Source organism: Plectropomus leopardus, chromosome 17, assembly GCF_026936395.1.
Source record: "Plectropomus leopardus strain MGB_pleo_1.0 chromosome 17, ASM2693639v1, whole genome shotgun sequence".
In the NCBI taxonomy this organism is placed as follows: Eukaryota; Metazoa; Chordata; class Actinopteri; order Perciformes; family Serranidae; genus Plectropomus; species Plectropomus leopardus.
The window spans coordinates 21521708-21541892 of record NC_142192.1 but is presented as its reverse complement, the minus strand read 5'-3'; the positions used below and the strand labels follow the sequence as shown (position 1 = coordinate 21541892).

At 38.3% G+C, this 20185-nt stretch overlaps 2 protein-coding genes across 2 annotated transcripts; both read left to right on the top strand.

The window, feature by feature from the left end:
- Positions 1-1054: 1054 nt before the first annotated feature.
- LOC121958221 (uncharacterized) lies at positions 1055-7175 on the top strand. Its single transcript, XM_088090079.1, has 2 exons — positions 1055-1214; positions 2707-7175. The coding sequence occupies exon 2, from the start codon at positions 2748-2750 to the stop codon at positions 4092-4094; it is 1347 nt and encodes a 448-aa protein (XP_087946205.1). The 5' UTR covers positions 1055-1214; positions 2707-2747; the 3' UTR covers positions 4095-7175.
- A 1414-nt stretch (positions 7176-8589) lies between these two features.
- On the top strand, positions 8590-20028 carry LOC121958283 (uncharacterized). The gene is made up of 5 exons (XM_042507172.2): positions 8590-8748; positions 11955-12744; positions 15036-15230; positions 15363-15585; positions 18502-20028. Exons 2-5 carry the CDS (start codon positions 12057-12059, stop codon positions 18692-18694), a joined length of 1299 nt encoding a protein of 432 aa, XP_042363106.1. The 5' UTR covers positions 8590-8748; positions 11955-12056; the 3' UTR covers positions 18695-20028.
- Positions 20029-20185: the final 157 nt, after the last annotated feature.

The window sequence follows — 20185 nt, the reverse complement described above, 5'->3', positions numbered from 1 at the left end:
ATTCTGTACTCAGTACTAATTACTATCAACTTGTGTTATTTTTGTCATAACAAATTGTAACTAATCTGGAAAGAAATTAATAAATAAAATTAGGAATAAAAAATGAATGCCAGAGTGCACTTAAAAAGCATCACAATAGAGCTTGCACATTGAAAAACAATTCCAAGGAAGGATCCCCCTTGACCCCCCTGAGGTCCTCATGTCCTCATAGAAAAGCCCCTACTTTTAATCAGCGGTGGATAAAGTACCTGAAAGTCATAGAGTAAAAGTACCCTGCAGATTTCTGACCAAAATATTACTTAAGAAGTTAAAATCACCTATTAGAATATCACTTGAGTAAAAAATCTGAAGTATCTTATATTTATATAATTAATATCAAAATTTAATTTTACCATATTAAATTAACTTAAGCACTGAAAATAAAAGGGAGGGTAAATGCTGTGAATAAATTTGCAAATAATCCGAAATTTTAAAATTATTAACTTTACTTCTTCTTAACAAATAAGTGGAATGTACGTTACACTTGAAAAAAATATTGTTTTATTTTTTTTATTTATTTATAGATTTATGGATTTAAAGAACAAAATCCAGTTTTTCTCTCCCTCCCCCATTTTTTCCTTTGTTCGTCCATCCGTCCGTCCCTCATTCCCTCCTTCCATTTTGTATGAAGTTGCCTAAACATAAGGGGAATGTACAGGAGTAAACGTATACATTTTTATGTAGGAAATGTAGTGGAGTAAAACTGAAAGTTGACAAAAATAAAAAAAAACTCAAGTTAAGTACAAATACTCCACAAAAATACCCAGTTAAAGTACTGTAACATCGTGTAATTATCCTTCTTTGTTACATAACACCACTGCTTAAAATGAAGCATGTAAAAAGAAAATCCAACTGCATTAATTACTACACACACCAACATAAAGTCTGCAGATAGCGGTGTGAAATGCTTGAAAAAAAGCAGATATAAATATGCTGCGATGCAGAATACGAGTGATAAATCACAGTATCAGCCCGGGACTCAGCGGAGAGGCGGAACCAAAGTTCGCGCTGCAGTTTCCTTCAGAGCCTCCTTAACTTTAAGGACGGCGGAAGTGGTCTTAAATTTAAACAGCCATCACAGCAACAATAAGCGCGGACTTTCACTTTGCGGGCGGTCTGATGAACCAACAATTTACGAAAAAATAAGCTCAACTGTTACACGGGATTTCTTTAAGGTGAGAAATCCACTCTGATTTTTTGCACTATTTTACCCGCTGCACGCCGCGCGCCACTCTTTTCATCGCCGTCGATTTTGAGGCTGACTATTACCTGGAAAACAATCTGGTCCATAGTCGTAGCGATTGTACAAGGCCTTAAAATTCACCAAAGTGATTTTGATTCAGTTTCATTTAAGAAAAACAGCATTTGGGCTTTAGCGATTTTTAAAAATAATTTGCAATTGTCCAAACTTGAAAATATGCAGCCGAATAATAAGAAATGATTATATTTTGCATGTTATTGCTAGCCTCATATGCGCCTGTGTATCGCTGCGCCTTCCCGCCGTTGCAAGATTGTGATCCAGGAAGTAGACGCAGCCGTCCGAAAACCTATCGTTTTAATTTCGATTAAACTATAAAAATTCAGCAATCGCTTTCTAAATAATATTTAAAAATATGCACATATGTGTGCTATTTTACTCCGCAGACTAGGTTATTCATGCAGATGAACAATTTTATTTCTTCGCTCCGTTTTTTTTTTCCGCCATAGAGGAGCAATGTTATTTTGCAGCCAGAAATGTGTTTTTGTTTCTCTGAAATGGAAAACATTTATAAGCTGTTATAAGTGGATCTGTGAAACATTTTACGTGTTTAAACCTCGGATACTGATAAAATGCACATTTTATAAACACAATCTAAATTAAGATTGTAATTATTGTGCTTTGTTATAAGTAATAAGTTTGTAACGTAAGTGCATTAGTGTATATGCTTAAGCACGTTAGAAACAGACACGATTTGGAAAAAAAGTATATTTTAACGTATTATTTCAGCAGCACTAAAACTTGCAATAAATATTTTTTGATTACAGGTTTATTATTTAATTTAACCCTTTGTCTGTGAAACAATGCAAAAATGTGGAACAAACAAACAAAAAGAGAAAGAAAACATGCCCTTCAGTATATGTGAGAGCACAAGGTGACATCAGTAGGTGTTACCAAAACAAACATAAACAATACAATACACACACACATTTATAAGGCGCTTTTCAGGAAACTAAAAGACACTTTGCAAAAGTCAAGAAAGATCAAACAATAAAACACATTTAAATACATAAATAAAAATAAAATACACACATTATAATGTAATCAATCATCTAGTCAATATATGCCCCTGAATATAGAAACATTTTTCATTTTATCATTGCTTCGCCTTGCTATTATACAATGCACACACATATACGTGAGTGTGTAAGTAAAGTGTACTGTGGGATGCTCAGTGGCTCACCTGGTAGAGCGAGCGCCCCACGTACAAAAAGACTGTCCTGCCTGCAGCAGCAGCAAGTTGAGTGTTGATCAGGGGCCTTTAACCGCAGGTCATCCTCTCTCATTCCCCATTTTATGTGTAATTGATGCTAGGAAAAAAAAGGCAAACGCCAAAAAATAATCTTCAAAAGACAGTTGAATGTATACATCATCAATTTAATTTTTGATTGTGAATGTTTCATTTGCAGATACAACCCTAACAGAAGCAGTCCAAGCTGACGGCAGCAGGATGGAAGAAGAGATAAGGACGACTGAGTCGGAACAAGCAGACGTGGTGAGCAATGAGGCGGAGCCCAGTGCAGAAGTGCCCAACAACAGTCCCGTTAAAAGAGGAAGGGGGAGGCCAGCAAGCGCAAAGAAAGCGAAGGGGACAGACGAGCCGGTTTCCAACGGTGGGTCCACAGATCCTCCGAGGAGAAGAGGGCGTCCAAAGCTCCAAAAGAACACTGAGGAGCAGGGATCAGGAGAGGACGACGCTGCGCAGGAGTCGAAGGAACAGGCCAGTGATGAAGACGGTCAGACAACAGACCAGTCTCCGAAGAAAAGAGGCAGGCCAAGAAAGTCTGAAGCTAAAGACTTACCTAACGGTGGCGCCGATGCACCAAAAGGGAAAAGGGGTCGTCCAAAAGGATCCACGAAGCGCAAGTTAGAAAGTTCAGAGGATGACGGCAGTTCGGCAACACCTCAGAAACGAAGACGCTCTGTCAATAAGGTGGAGGGCAGCAGCGAGGGGGAAAATGGAACCCTAGTCTCAGGAAAAAAGAAGAGAGGTCGTCCCAGGAAGGTGCAGGATGAGAACGGTATCTCGAAGCCTCGTAGAGGGAGGGGAAGGCCAAGAAAAATTGTAGCGGAGGGGGATGGCGCCCAGGTAGTTAAGAGGGGAAGAGGCCGCCCCAAAGGCTCCTCAAACAAGAAACCCCGTGCATTAAAGCTGCACGTTAAGTTGGGCCGGCCTAAGAGAAGCAAGCCTGGAAAAGGGAAACGTGGTCGACCAAGACTTCAACCAGCCAAAAGAGGAAGACCCAGGAAGCACCCTCTGCCGTCACCCGAGGAGCTGAAAAAGCCACGAGTATGGAAGCCGCTGGGAAGGCCGAGGAAATACCCACGCCCTGATCCACCAGAGGGCGTTCCAGATGCCCCTCGCAGAAGCCGCGGTCGCCCTCGCAAGTCAGAGTCCAAGAAAGGCGCTCACTTACGCAAGAGTCTGTCGCCCTCTTCAGCGCTCGACCCCGACAACGCAGTCCCGAGAAAAAGAGGCCGCCCCCCAAGTGCTCAGAAAAGTGACACCGGCGCCCCGCGTAAAAGAGGCCGCCCTAAGGGTTCGGGCAACAAAAATAAAGGCGAAAAGCCGCTCGAAGGCGCACTCAACCATTCTGAGGTGGAGCAGGAAGGAGAGCTGGTAGAGGAGATGCAGCATGACGGAGAAGTGGTGGAAGAGGAGGTGGAGCAGGAGGAGCAGGTAGAAGAGGAAGTCGAGCAAGAGGAAGAAGAGGTGGAGCAAGTCACGTCCATCGAAAATACTGAAGAGTCCCTCATCGATCAGGATGCAAGCTATGAAGTTAGTAACCAGGCTTGATGAACCATCCCGGTCTGACCAAAAAGTTGCTGTAGTAGTTGCTGTTTAAATCATAGAATACAATCTTGTCGATGAGAACACGTTTTTAACATTTTGTCAGTCAGGTAGGCTAGATATTCAGCAGCTCTTCTGTTTTCCTGACTAACTTGTCCATCTTGTTTTATTGTGTTTTTCTTTTTTTTTTTTATAAACTACTTTATTTCTGTCATTTGAGTAAGCAGTAGTACTAATAATCTTTTACTAGAACTGGCATGTAGAGTTTATTATTCTAGACTGATTGTTCCAGTTTTCATTTAGCTTTCAGATGTAGTGTTTGTCAGTTTAACTGTAACTGTAAAACGGTTGCTGGGGAATGACTTGGAAGGGGGGGAAAAAAAGTCCAAAAAAAATGTTGAAAAGATGGAAAAATTGAAATTAAAAAAACAAAAAAAAAAAAAACAAAACAAAACAAAAAACTGCAATTTTAGAGAGCCGAAGTCTTGACGTCACATCCGGGCGAGCCTCTACTCCACTAGTTTCTGTAACTCAGTAAAGGTTGCAGTTATATACCGATTTCGAGGTATACTGTGGAATTAAAATTGAAGGTTATCATACCATTGCTTATCTACGGTATTGGAAAAAATGCAAATGGATGGAAAATCTCACCTTTATTAGTTATTTTCAAAAGGGAGACTTTTTACTCACTTTCATCAAGAAAAAATGTCTCAAGTTTCAATTATAGTAATAAAACTTTTAACTAAAAAAGCCCTTCTGTTTTCATTTCTCTTAAGGTAATCGTAAGTGATAGTGATAATTCTGATACCGCAATAATTTCCGAATTTAAAGTAATTTTTAATTGAGGTGTTTTGACCTTTTATTCAGTGTTGGGGAGTAACTCATTGCATCTAACAGTGTTCCCTAATTTCAGGGTTCAGACAAACGTAATGAAGATGGATGTGTCTCCACCGTGCAAAAATGAAGCCGAAATATCCCGGATATGGCCGCTGCCAACTTGCGCTGGTGACATCATTTTTTTTAAAATTTTGTGTGCGTCCCCTTTTATCATTCTGTGTCCAGTCTGTAAATTAAGACATTTTCGCGAGACCGCAGAGCAGGCAGAGCTCGTCTCGAGTTATTTTTTTCAAAGCAGAATAATTGATGTCAGAGATAATGAGATTGAGATTTTTTTCTTTTTTACGGTTAAGATTTACTATTAATGCACCTTTGTGTTCTGCTGCTCTGTCTGTGTCCAGAGCGCGCTCTGCTCTGCACTCCGAGATCATGGATTAATGCATAATTGAATTGCGAATATACTCCCAACAGTGCTTTTAATGAACGATCCAGCTCCAAAAATACATAATCAATGTGTGGCAGCAGTTTTTTTGTTCGTGGCGGGCCACCACAAATAAATGGGACTCTGACTGTTGTTAAAGCTGTAATTCGATCGCTGCTCAATTGGGAAAAATTGCATTGGTAAAAAAAAAAAAAAGACTTTGAGCAAATAGATTTCTGCCAAAACTGAGTTACAAAATAAATGTAAGCAATGCAATTAAATGATTTACTGATCAAAATGTTGGTAATTATGAAAGGGTAACATCCGACAGTTATTTTGCTAAGAAGCTGATGTGGAAAATAACATTTATCATGCTGTGCTGCATTTCTTCACTGTGCAGAAATGCCTTTTTTTTGGTGTATTTCTGGACAACGTGGGTCAGCAAAGCCATTTGGACGCTCCCTGGTTTAAACTGATGTTTGTTTGCTTTTTTTAAAAAGAATTTTCAGCTATATTAGCCAGTTTTAAAACAATTAAAACATTTTTTTAAAAACGTAATCGAAAAAAAAACAAGTTACATTACTTTGATGAAGTAATTAAAAAAAAATAGTTTTTGCATTTTTAACAGGATATCTAGTAATCTGTAACCTGCTTAATTTCAAAAGTAACCTTCCCAGTACTGCATGTTTTCGGCATATAACACGAGGTAGTTTGACCCAAGCACACGGGATTAGAATTTGGAGTTTTTTTGTTATGTTTTATTGATAACAAATTGTCGACGGCTGCTTTAAACAGGATACAGAATAAACCACAGCATTAAAACCACACATACTGGGGCGCCCAGTAGTTGAGTTGGTAGAGCGGGCGTCCCATGTACGGAGGCTGTTTCCTCGCCGCAGCGGCTGCACGTTCAACTCTGGCCTCAGTCTTTAGCTGCATGTCACCCCGTCTCTCTGCTTTCACTGTTACTCTGTCCTGTCAATTAAAGGCTTACACCCCCCCCCCTAAAAAATCTATTTAAAAAACCCTACCCACATTGTTGTCCTGTTGACTAAGGTTTGATTTTTAGTCTTTTGTGTTATTCCAAAACCTGGATGTTGTGATTTCACTTCGGCTCTCTAATGAGAATCTGTGAGGAGATCTTGAGGGCTTGTGAGAGAAAATACGTCTAAGTGATGTCACAGTTGTCTTTATGCCATTTCACAGTTTTATTATGTCTTTTTATTTTGCCTTAATTGCCAAAGCTTTGAATGTACCATCAGTTAGTCGAATGAGTTGTCCTGCTTTTCATACATTCCTCGACAGGACGTAAAGCTCGGTATCAAACATCTTCCCGCCACTCACAGTCGCCCAAAAGATTTCCTCCTCCACTTTTACTTTTTTTTAGTTTCAGCTGTCGCTATAGTTATTTCACTCGTTTCTCTTAATGTTTACATGTAGCTGTGAAGCCCTTTCATTTTTGTTTTTATAACTTGGGACTGTCATGAGATTAAGTTCAAGTGATTGGATTGATTTCACAAACATTCATTTACTTGTTTTTTTGTTGTTGTTTTTTTTTTTCCCAGCACCTTTTGTTAAACTTGTGTGACATGAATTATTCACCATTATTACTTATATTAACATCTCTCTAGGGTTTGGGTCAAACAATTGAAGTTTCTAAATGCCAAGTTGTGCTTCGGTGTGTCAAGTTATCAAAATCAGAATTCGATCCGGCATTGTGACGTCAAATCATTTTCAGTGGACATATTTGGATTTTGTGTGTTTTGAACAAGAAGTCAATAATTTGTGACATTTTGCTCTTGAAATAAAATGTTGATCTTGCTGTTTTATTTTCCAGCGTGGTGTGATGTTTGTATCAATGTACCTTTCTATTCCTGTTTGTTTACCTCCAGACAGTTTACATAACTTAATGATGTAGGCAAATATGTTGGCAGTATTATTTATTTGTTTATTTGTGTTTGTAGGTAGAAGCTCCACCCTCATCAGTCCTGTTTGATGACTTGACTTGATATGTGATGCACCTGAGTCAAAGACTGTGTGTTTTGACAGATGATCACTCCAAACTGGAAAACTTTGCAGCTCAATGTGCGTATATTGATTTAAAAAGAACATATTCTGCTAAATATTTCACAGGGAGCATCAGCATTATTTGTTAGTTGTGATGACCAACCCGAAACAACTGAGTTTGGTTTAATTTAGCTAATTTTACATTTTATTGTAGTATGGTATATATAGTTTATGCTATATGTACCTAGCTGTATAGTCTGTTAGTTCTTCCCCCACAAATATTCAAAATGTGCATTTGTCCCCCCTTACCACCACTGAAACCATGAAAGTAGCAAAAGAGTTTAATTTTGACAAATTCAAAGACATCTCACCATAAAGCAGGAAACTCTGTTTGATTTTTTTCTGCAAGAGGACCCCCCATGCAAACCTGCAGTCTCGCTTATTCAACCATTAAGTTGCAAGCACTAACTGATTAAAAAAATGTGAGTGATTATTTTTTCAACTTAGAGCAGAAATTATTAAATCAAGGGTGCTCTCATATTGACACCCTTAATGCTAGTTTGAGAACACAAATAATTTAATTGAAAGCATGTATTATGAAATCACGAATACAAATTACTAGCCTGATTCAAGAACACAAATGATTAAATTGTGAGCACAAATGATTTGAAGCACACAAATAATTAAATCTTGAATGCAAACTATTGAAATGAAAGAACTATTAAATCAAGAACATGGTTTATTAAATCAAAAAGCGCATGTATTTAAAAGAAGAGAAATAATAATAAGAAATTATTAAATCGAAAGCACATACTATTAAATCGGGAGCACAAGTCATTAAATAAAAACACATCCTGCTATTGGGGGCACAAATTATTGGATCAAAAACACTATCGGGAGCACAAATTATTAAATCAAAAGCATACTTTTACACTGGGGCCACATATTATTTGATCAAAAGCTAAAGAGCACAAATTACTAATTCAAGACTTTAAATTATTAAATTGTGAGCCAAAATCATTAGACTACTTTGAGTAGACTAAGTTATGAAACTGATAGCTACTAATTCAAGATTACAAATCAGAGGTATTTTCTCCATGACACCTTCTGGCTCCCAGAATAAGAGCCTTGAAAAGACGACCAGACGTTTGTGAACGTTGTGACAAAAAGACTACAACCCGACGTCACATGGTGACGTTTTTCTGTCCGTGGGGGGGAAAAAAAGCAGAGTGACACCTCTTTCCTGTAACATACTCCCCGTGCACCAGGAACCTGCTGGTCTCACCTGTCAAGTTAGTTTGTGTTGTATCTGTGAGAAACACATTGAAATAGTGAGCTCGCTATTTTAAGACAAAGTTACGGGTTGTTTCGATGATGTGACCGGAGGAAAAACAGGTACGTCAGCCAGTAACGTTTAACATTTTTATCTGTTTGAGTGTGACAGTACTGGGTCGACTTTAAAAAGTCGCTGAACAAGTTTTAGCTTCAGCCTGAAACTACATTCCTCTGTGCTCGGTCTGAAGCAGGCCGGATTAGCTTTACCTACAAGTGTATACAGTTAAAAAGCTTTGTGAAACCTTCACTCGTCAAAAAAAACAAAAAAACAAAACAAAACTCTGAACAACACAGCTGACAAACAAAATCTGTTTTTAAAGTGAAAAATCAGCTGACAGTTTAGACTGAATAACAGGCTGAAAGTGTTGCTCTCGCTGAAGAGTTTCAGTGTTAAGTTTTGCGTTATTTAGGCCTCATTCAAACTGAAAAATTAGACTGTAAAGTTAAGTTACTAAAGTAGACACCGAGGAGGAAATACAAAAGAAAATCGGGCATTTCCATGTTGCAATCCTCTTTTTTAAACATGTACAAATCTCTCCTGAAACCAGACTCAACACAGTGATTGAACAGAGCTTTCTTTCTGAGGGACTGAAAATATAAAATCTACCATTGAAAACCCCAAATCTCACTTAACTTTGAATTTACAACAAATCAAGCCATGTTTGATACCTGTATCTCACATTCACAACAACACATCACCTTCATTTGAAGGATATTTCAGCTGCTGTTAAAGTGGTAGGTGTATGTGTGTACTCGTCCCGTAGCAGACAGGCAAAGTCCACACTGTCTCATGTGTTTTCAGAGAGCTGGAATTCAGCCGTGTTTAAATAGCAAGTTACTCACTTTATGGCTGAAATGAATGTGTTTTCTGTTAATTATTGACCAGGTAGAATAATAAGAAGCTTATAAGAATAAGCTCTTTGATATTCAAAAGCACGCGTGAATTTTAGATGTAGTAGTTTGCAGTGGTGGATGAAGTGCCTAAAAGCCATACTTGAAAGTACAGATATCTTACAAATGATGACTTTGGCAGAAGTTAAAATCACCTATTAGATAAATAGTTGAATAAAAGTCTTACAGTATCAGATATTTATTGTCACTTTTTCTTCCCTTCCATTTCTTCATTCATTCATCCGTCCATCCCCTCCTCCCTCCTTTCCTGTGTTGTAGAAACTAAGATGCATAAAGGGAATATATTAGAATAAAAGTATATATTTTAGTTAGGAATTGTAGTGGTGTAAAAATGAAAGCTGACAGGCAAATAAAACTCAAGTTAAGTGCAGATACTCCCAAAAAATGCTGAAGTACTGTAGAAAAAAAAGTATTATTACTTCATTACGTTACACCACTGGGACTTTGTGCAGCAAGGCTGGTGTGAAAGCATTAATAGGGGAGTTTATGTCTGATTTAGTAAATAATCATTACTGAATTGTAAAATATTGTAAAATAAATAAATAAATAAATAAATAAATAAATAAAAATTAAAGAGGCTAAATGTTCAACATACTGTTGACAACCTGGGGTGTCAGTTTTAGAGAAATGTTTTTGTTGGTATGTTAAACTTTTAAAGGTGTAGTCATGTCCTGTATGTAACATTTTTTATTGTCTTTGCAGTATTTTATGTCTGTGATTTGTGCCTATTGAATTTCTAAGAGCAGAGCCAAGACAAATCCTCCAAAATGTGGAATTGAATTGATCAATTACAAGCCAATAATTTAAGTTATGTTTCAAGCAAAAATGCCCTATTTAGCTCCTGTAGAGATTTTTTTAATAATGTCTTTTGTTATAGTTAACTGAATGTCTTTGGGTTTTAAACTTAACAAAACAAGCAGTTTAAAGATGTTGTATATACAAGATATAGATATCAACTGGTTAATTGTTGAAGGTAGTTGTATCCCTTTTCTGTTTTAAAGGGATTGCTCACCCCAGACAGAGTTTATGCAATATATTTGTGCAGCTGTTAGCCCTGTGTGAGTGTGTGTCACAAAATGAGACAAATTCCACTCAAACATTGTATTTGTAACACACATTGTAAATATGCATCATCTGTGTCTTTGATTTAAGTCCCACCTAAACAAGTATGACAAACAAGAAATCCAGTGAGAGTGAATAACAACAACAACATTGTGTTAACAGAATGGCATCTTTTTACCACTTAATAAAGTCCAAATCATACACTTTAAAGGCAGAGTTCAGCCCAAAATCGAACCAACGTATTTTTCCTCTTACCTGTAGTGGTATTTATCAGTCTAGATAGTTCTGATGTGAGATGCAGAGTTATTGGACACACAGATGTCTGCTTTTTTCACCAATATATTAGGAACTAGATGGCACTCAGCATAAAAAAAAATACATTTTCAAGACTCAGTCACAATGTCTCTCTTCAGAAATCATTACCTGCTATATCTACTCATTTACATTTACCTGGTGCATCCACTCATGGATGAGAGGCTCATGTTTAGGAGATGTAAACATTAATTCAGTTCACTGGTGCTAGGTGAGCTAGTAATAGATGCACGCTTCCATCTGCACAGTGATAAAGCTGGTGTAGTTTGGTAGAGAGAAAATAGTTCCTACATGAAAACACCCACAACAAGGTTTGTAGATTATCCTGAGTAACCGGGTCATGATTTCTAGAAAGAGACATTGCTGGTGAGTTCTTAAAAAATTTTTTTTTTTTTTTTTTTTTTTTGCGCTTTAAGCACATAGACTGGAGTTGGTGGACCCACACAGCTGTCAAACAAGGCAGAAAAATCCACTTTTTGTTGAATTAAAACCTAAATTATCAGAAAAAAATGATCACTTGAACAAACATCAGGGTTTTAAGAACTACCTTAAATGATAGAAACTATCAGAAATGACAGAAATTTATTTGGAGGGTAATTTGAGTTTCTAGTTCAGCCTTCACTTACAACTTATCTCCTTAAAATAGCTGGACATAATGCTGATATATCCACAAGGTTGTTATTCAGTCTCACTGGATTTATAGTTTGTAATATTTGTTTTGATGTTAGGGGATCAGAGATTAAATACTTAAATTGAGGTCACAGGTGTAGAATATTTACAGCAATCTGACATACACTCAAACAGCCACAGACATGTTGTATACACTGCATAGCCTATGCAGAGTCAAGGCAAGCCATGCAAGGCAACACACCCATGACAAACAGTGAACTTTGATTTTTTTTTGTTAAGCTGGAGGCGGAGCAGGATGTTGTTTTAAACATTGTTGTTTTTAACTTTTATTCTCCCTCCCTCTCACACAGAAATCAACAAATGTGGCCCAAAATGACTTCGAGCAGCTGGAAAAAGCTTTGCTAACAGACTCTTGACATTGCAGTTATTGACTGAACAGAGAGATTTTAAAAATGTCTGGAGTAGGTGGTGTAATCACAGATTTACCTGAAGAGGTGGCACTTTCACCTGCAGAGCCTCAAATAGCAGGAAGTAAAAAGCCAGAAGAGAGCAACAGTGTCGAGGAAAGATGGGAGGACGGAGGAGATGATTCAAAGGAGGAGGAGGGGGAGGAGGAGGACGAGGAGGAAGTGACCAGCTCTGCTCATCTGGAGCCGAGCACTCTGCCGTGGCCTGGAGACAAAGACAAGAGGCCCCAGACGGCCACCGATGATGGAGTCCGGTCAGATAAAGGAGTCTCTGAGCCTGAAGAGAGAGACACAGGGATGAGCGGAGGAAGCCAGGACCTGTCAGAGCCGGCAGAGAGCGACAGAAAGAGCAAGTGGAGGGAGAGCATGCCTGAAGGCGAGAAGTGGAGGGATGATGAGATCGAGGTGCAGCGGGAAGGTAAAGAGGATGGCTCACTGGCAGATGATGAAGAGGAGGAGGAGGAGGAGGAAGAAGAAGAAGAGTCGAAATGGATCTCAGAGAAAGCTGCTCTGGGTTTCACTCCACGAGTCACGATTGTGCGTCCGACAAGCAAAGAGATTCCAGATGAGAGCAAGCTGTTCATAGATGGAGACGACGAGAAGGAGCCGCAGACGGAGCCTGACTCGGCAGCACAGTTTTATCCAGAGTGGACAGAACAGGACGACAAATACTGTGAGTACTAGACTTTACTGCGTCTGGGCTCATGTTGAAAAAAAGTTGTTCTTCTGAGTGTTAACTTAACTGTGAGTGTAGGAGTAAGATTTTAAGAGTCAAAACATGACATCTTATGTTTGCCTTGAGCAGGAGCAGCCAGTCAGAGACAGATTGACATCATCTGCACATTGTCCCAAAAGAATCCCTAAAATTGTGATTGTGATGTTATTCTAGATATTCTTATTCTCTTATTGTATGCCCTTGCTGGTGGTAGTCGAGGCCAGAGGGATTTTGTTTTTTCAAGTTGTGTGTTCGTCTGGCCATCCATCCCATTCCAGTGAACATAATATCTCAAGAACGCCTCGAGGGAATTTCTTGAACTGATAAGATTTTGGTGATGATAGGTTGTTGTTGTGTTGGTTTATTCATTAGGATAAACCCTTAAGATGAACCATCATGTTTTCGATATACATACAAATAAAATGAATAACAAGAAACAAAACAAAGACTTTAACGAAAGGAAAAGAAAATACAAAAATCAAGAATTCAACAGACACTGCAACAATCAACTCAAAATAATCAGAGAGAAGAGTAAATGTACACAACGCCTTGATGGCCACATGTTTGACCAGCGAAATATGATAGATACAGTCACAAGTCACATGTCACTATAGGGCTGTCTCTTAAAAATCAGAGATTCAAATCAGCAGTCGAAGGCCCCAGTTGATCTGATTTATGTTGTTTTGCTACTTAGTGCTGTGGGGGGGATGTTTGGGTTCCCAGCCTTTGCTGTGGAGTGAGTGCTCTTGACTTTCATGCTTCTCTTTGGTAGAGGCTTCAGCGGACGCGATGCAGCAGCACAGGGGAAGAGAAATTAGAAATATTACACTATCGTACCAGCGACTCAAAATAATTGCATTTTGAGAGAAATTATCGGATGCCTGTCACAATTACGAGAACGAATAGGTTAAATTTATAACCTCAAAGGACCATCATTGGTCTCATTTGGATACAGACGATGCTCCTTTGAGGTTATAAATTTAAGGTCGAGGTCACTTTGACATCATCAGTCTCATTCTTGTGAATACAATATCTCAATAAGGTCTGAGAGGAATTTCCTCAAATTTGCCAAAACGTCCACTTGACCTCATGTTTGTAAGATTCTCATGAACGCAAACCTGGAAGGCTTTATGGGAATCTCTTCAAATTTGGCACAAACGTCCACTTGGACTCAAGAATGAGTGTGAATAAAGGAGAATGAATAAAATCTGGTGATTAAAGGTCACTGTACTATACAAAACATGTTTTTGGCCATAAGTCAAGAATTCCTAACTTAAATATGACAAAATTGCAAACAAATATCTAATAGGATAGAATGATAAAGTGATGACATTATGTATCCAAAAGTTTAAAGGTCTTCACTTCACTGTGACATCATAATGCTCTGCAAAAACATTTTTCTTTGCAGTAACATTTGAAACATTGTCAGCTGTCATGGCTACATTTGAGTCTCGACAGAACTGGATGTAAACTGTAAGTGCACTTTGACTGGTTTACGGAGGCATACAACTGGCAGGCTGTAATTCTAGTTTGGGGTTTTTATTAGTGGGACAGTAGAGAGATGAGGGCAGAGAGATAAAGGAGTGACAAAGGTCTCTGTTTGGACTCAAACCAGGGCGTTGTGGCTCATGATTGGCGCCTTAAACCACGCGGCCCACCCAAGCATCAGATTTCTTAATCCAATAATCCGTCTTTACTAACTGTTTAGTCATTTCTTGGCCAAATATCCTATTTTAACGGCTTTTAGATCAAATTAAGGCCAGATTAAGTAAGATTATCATTAAGACAGATGCTCATAAACTACTCTGTCATTGTGGTTCAAATCCTGTTTTATTCTTTTTGAGAGGAAGAGAGGAACATAATCTCCTTGTCTCCAAATGTGTGTTCGCTGTGCTGTGGATTTTAAATCATTTTGTGCATGCAGCCTGGCGCAGATATGATTTTGAGTATTTTCCTAGAAGGAAGGGGTTTTAAATTAAGAACTTTAATTCGATTAACTGGTCACATCAGATTGCTGTGTTTGTTCTTGCAAAGGCAGTTTAATCTATTTTTCTGAAGCACATTTTCACTCGGGAAGTAAGTGATTCATTGCGTTATGATCTCTTTTCTCCTTAATCAGATGTAATTACATGTCTTGAGATGACTCGTGCTGTGATTACCGTCTCATTCTCTTTGTCTCGCTGTCACTGTGCTGTCCCAATAAGGACAGAAATGAGTGACTTCGTATTGAAATGATTTTTTTCCCTCAGACTTGTGTGAGCATCTGTGTAGTGAAAAACTAAGGCTGGCTCTGGCGACGGCGGCCGCTGCGATCCTTTTCCCTCTCCTGGTGTGGGGAGGTTACGCCCTCCTTCCTTTTGAATCCCCGATGCTGCAGAGCACCCCCCTCAGGGTGGTGTATACTCTACGCTGCTCCTTCTTCGCCACCATCCCCATCCTGCTCGGTGAGACCTCGTGTGTTTATCAGACATTGAAACAAACGCTTAAAATAATCCACAACAAACACTGTAAGCACTACCACATAAAAACTTCCCACAGAATATAACCTGCTAATACAGACGCTCGTCTCCCTGCAGGTGTGGTGGTGCAGGGCGTGGCCCGGCTGCGCTACAGCTCCCTGAAGCCCCTGTACCAAAGTAAAGGGGTGAACACAGAGGTGGCGGTGCACTGGCACTACATCAACGAATCACTGGCCCTCTTCCTCTTCTACTTCCTTCAGCTTGCTGTCATGGCAACCTACATCAGCCAGGACCTGGTCAAACTGGTGCCGCTGCTCACCATCATCTTTGTTTTTGGCAGGTATGTATAATAGCTGTCACACTTTAAATGTTTAGCATCAAGATCAGGGATGAGTGAAGGTGAACATTATTGTGAATTGTATTTTGGTTATATGTCTGATAAACTAATCATACTTTAATAATGCAGTTTATGGTAATAATAACAACAACAACAACAACAGATAGGACTTATATAGTGCTTTTCTAAGTGCTCAGATGCTTTACATGAAATGCAAAAAGAAAACAAATGCAATTACAAAATAAGGTGTAAAGACACTTACATTAAACAGCAGAACAAATACAAAACAGAATTTTGAGGATGTGGCAGTTCAGATTTGGGGAGGCAGGTTTTGTAGGCGTTTTGAAAAGGTGGGTTTTGAGTTTTTTAGTGTTTTACAAATTCTGGGCATAGGAGCGACTTTTCCAGTGTAACAGGGCTCGTCACTTGCAGTGACCATACTTCCCAGACTTTTCAGGTGAAATGAAAACAATAAATTACATCAGTGCTAAGTTGGTGCTTTAAGATAAATGCTAACATCAGCATGCTAACTTGCTCACAACAATAACAACATGTTGAGCATGACAATGTTCAGCATCTTAGTTTAGTGCATTAGCATGCTAACTTTTGTTAAAGCACGACTGAGGCTGATGGGAATGTCGATAGTTTTGTCACAAACCAGAATAGTTGACAAAAATTGCATTTTGTTATAATGATGCAAAGCCTCAGTGAGCCAGAGTTTTTATTTCCCTTAATGTGATGATATTTGACTATCTAAAGGTTTTTAGTGTTTCCTCCCTGCCCTGACTGAGTTGCCGTTTGATGCCTTAATCAGTTTTGTTTTTGGTTGCACTTTGGCTTAAACAACCTCTGAAGGAAATGTACTGTAAGTCTTCAGATCATTGAAACAGCTGTCTAGCTTGTGAAATCCTCCTGTAAACGCTGGCTTACTTTGATGTGGTTAAAACAGGCCAATGAATGTCAGCGATGGATACAATGTTGTTTCCTGCAGACTGCTCACGCTGAGTTTGTCAGTCAAATGAATGAGTCACTTAACTTGCCTGGCTGCATATTTGCTTTCTAACTGGTAAAGGAATGTATTTTTGTATTTTTAGTTGTTCATTTATAATGAACTTGGTAACACAATACACAGTAAAACCACACAACTGATCAGAGAGGATGAGAAAAATCCCCAGTTTACCCATACTATCTTAACATCTCACTGTGTGGGGGAGTTATAGCTACTTCCTGTTCTAACTTTCTATGCATGGCTACAGATCAAAGTTTCACAGTGCTAACGGACAGATGCAGCAGTCATTTTGAATACAGCCACCTTTTCCGCTTCCGCATAAACTGGTTAAACTGGGGATGTATTTTCAACCTGAGCTCATAGGGTTACATGGCCAAGCAGTTTTCAAATTCTATTCTTTTCCAGTTTGTAGTTACACAGGATTATATTTAAGCAATATCACACGAGGGGGAATGATGTTGTACTGTATATTATAACGCAGATAATCACAACCGTGATGATATTATTTCTCCGGTCTAAGGCTCAGTACTCAGTCCCAACAGACAGCCCTTTTCTAACGGGGAACAGTATTAAAAATTAAACTTATTTATGCTCTCCACAAAGCCAGACTCCATTGATAAATACAGTAATTTTACCTCGCTGAACACATGAGCTGCCTTGATCAGTGAATTAGTTTGTGTTATTCTGTGACTTTGGTGTTTTAAAGGGATAGCTCAAATTCATCAAAGTAATTGACCTACAAATGATCATTCAGGGGGTGATGAATTGATAAACTTCTACAACCTAAGTATTGAGGTATTAATATTGGTCAGAACTTGTCTTGAAATCCTTGTTTCCAAGCTAAAACTTAAATTAAGTGTTTTTTTCAGGAATAAATTCTGTTTCTCCCTCCAGGCAAGGAAACACTTGATGTCTGCAACTTTTTTTACCTTTATTGGACTGCGGTGATCTGCTCTTTATGAATGCATTGACCGGTGCCTAAAGAAGTCGTTTACCATTGTGCTTTACGTTTTATTACTGGCTGTGGAAATTGTGAACATCACTTAAAACTGTATGTTACTGCTAAATGGCTTTCTCTGTCCATCAGCAGGTTTTCACATTGGTTGGTTTTCATATATAAAAGTCTGCTTGGGCTGATTCCTTATTTTCTTTGTACGTACACATGAAAAAGCCAACACGGCCTGCGCTCTCACAATAATTTCTTGATGTTGGTACTGAAAGCTTTTAAATATGCTGTCCACTCTTCTTGGAATAACTTGCAGAAGAACCTGACATTGTCTGAGCTGATTACTATGGGGGAATTTAGGACATTTTTTCGAGATTGTTAAATTGGTACTCTTGGTCAGTACAGTACCACATACTTAAGAATTTTATTTAGGTATATACATTGCCAATCAGGTACCAAAACCATCTCTGATACTGACTCAAAAACAGTGTTTGTCATATTGCTTTAAACAAAAACACACTTTTAAAAAAGATTTTAACAAAAAGTTATTAATCCGTAAACCTTTCTCAATTGAATCCCATCCCTCAGACCTCTTTGAATGAGTGGACAGAAGCCAGTAGAGTAATGAAACCATAGAAATGTATGGGAAAAATTAAATAAAATGATGCGAATAATGCATACATGTTGTACAAACCATAAAGTAAACCTTATTTTCAGGTTTCACAGAACACACAAAGAAGTATCTATTAATGTGTTAATCTAGATCCTTTGAGTCTTCGAGAATTTGACACACAAACTGATGAAAAGCATGAAGAAGCTGATGTGAGAGAGGATGTCTGGACTGATGGGGGTTGCGATCAGATCTTTTTCTCATTATTTATCCAAATCAAGCTGATTATAAATCTACGTCAGACAGAAATGATGGAGTACATTTTAATAATTTGTGTGATTTTCTGTGCTGCAGGCTGATCTACTGGCTCTGCCTCTCGCTGGGCAGCAGCATCAGGGGCCTCGGCTTTGGCTTCTCCTTCTTCCCCATACTGGTCATGCTGGGGACCAACCTGTACTTCGTCTGCTCATCAGTCGGACAAGGGGCAATTTTTGACGTGGAACCTCCCACGACAGCTCCTCCTCCCAGGCAGCGCTTTTGGGGTTAAAGGCCGATGTCCAAAAAGCTGGTGAGGAGCTCAGAGACGAACAACTGCAAAACATTTTTTTTACAATCATGACACAACACTAAGACAGACAGCGAGGCTCGTTCGTTTGGTTTCCTTTAACGTTATAATCCTTCAAATTTCCATCCTAGTTGATTTGGTGACACCTGTGGTAGCCATGGTAACAGCAAATGCAGTTTAATACCTAGGCAAACTCCTTCAGCAGCTATTCGTAGATCTAAATTAATAATGTAAAAAAACCCCAAAAACAACAACAACAAAAAAACACTATGGCAAATACTTTGCATTTCCTGTGACTGTGTCACAATAAAAGCTACGCATGATTCTCCAGATGAGCGCTTTTAATTTGAAACAGCAGTCGGAATTGTTCAGTTTGCATCTGCAGTTGAAACAGCGACGCTTTTATCAATGACATGAAATTATATTGGATTAAACAGATGCATAATTTCCTGTGAATCCCTTTTGTTTATGAAGACAATCAGGAATGGCGGCCTCTGTCACCACAAAAATAAATAATACCAGAAGTTAGGATTTCATGAAGATCCTTAAGGATTATATCTTTAAATGTTCGATAATTTCTTTGGCCTTTGTTTACAAAAAATCTAAACATGAAGCAGGTTGTGGGTTGACTTGTAAGTTGAATCTTTGTATACATAAATGAAGAAATGCAACAACATTTACATGCTAGTTAAGAGAAGAAAAAGAAGAAAAAGTTTACATACAACAAAAAGTCTTCATGTGCATGCAAATTTTTTTAAAAAAGAGGTAGTCTGAAGAAGGGCTCTTTTTACAGTTTGTTTACAGTTTCTTCCAGATCTTTAAACATTACAAATCTTCCTTATCTTGGCTGATAAAATCAGGTTAGTGAGCGAGAAAAGTTTACGTGTGAAGCATCCAGTGTTAATATGTGATGCAATAAAATGAGACATAAAAGTAAGACATGAAAGTTGAAAAGTGTCAGTTTGTATGACAGATTAAAGTCAGTCGAATATCAAAATTAAACTTGAGAGCACTGTTTTGAATACATGATTTATTAAGTTGTTTTAGGAATTTCCTATTTTTATTTTGTTGTCATGCATCTGGCACTAATGGTAATCTTTAAACTTTATATTTATACTTGAGGCTGTTAAATGCATCTTTGTTTTACTGATCAAAAGCGTTTCTTTTGTTTATAGCATCATGAGCTGTTGGTCTGTTTTTGGATAGTCTACTTTCTTTCCTTCGAAGGAGCATTTTTCAGTGTATGAGTGAAATACTAAACCAATATTTGGGACTTTGAATGAGTTCAATAAAGCAACAACAAATATGATAATCAACATTGTGCAGCAGCTGATGATTCAAATCCAAATCATTGAGGAACAAGTTACTTTTCGCAGATTATCTCTCAGATAAAAACACAAAATTGTTATAATTAAAGTTATTAATAAAGTTAGAATTAAGTTGATGTGTTGATGAGCCATCAGGCAAGTTTCA

What these genes read in the sequence shown, in the direction of transcription:
- LOC121958283 (XM_042507172.2), top strand. Translation starts at nt 12,057, where the DNA reads ATGTCTGGAGTAGGTGGTGTAATCACAGATTTACCTGAAGAGGTGGCA. An exon ending in AGAACAGGACGACAAATACT is followed by an intron (nt 12,745 to 15,035) that starts GTGAGTACTAGA and finishes TTTTTCCCTCAG; the next exon opens with ACTTGTGTGAGCATCTGTGT. An exon ending in ATCATCTTTGTTTTTGGCAG is followed by an intron (nt 15,586 to 18,501) that starts GTATGTATAATA and finishes TCTGTGCTGCAG; the next exon opens with GCTGATCTACTGGCTCTGCC.
- LOC121958221 (XM_088090079.1), top strand. Translation starts at nt 2,748, where the DNA reads ATGGAAGAAGAGATAAGGACGACTGAGTCGGAACAAGCAGACGTGGTG.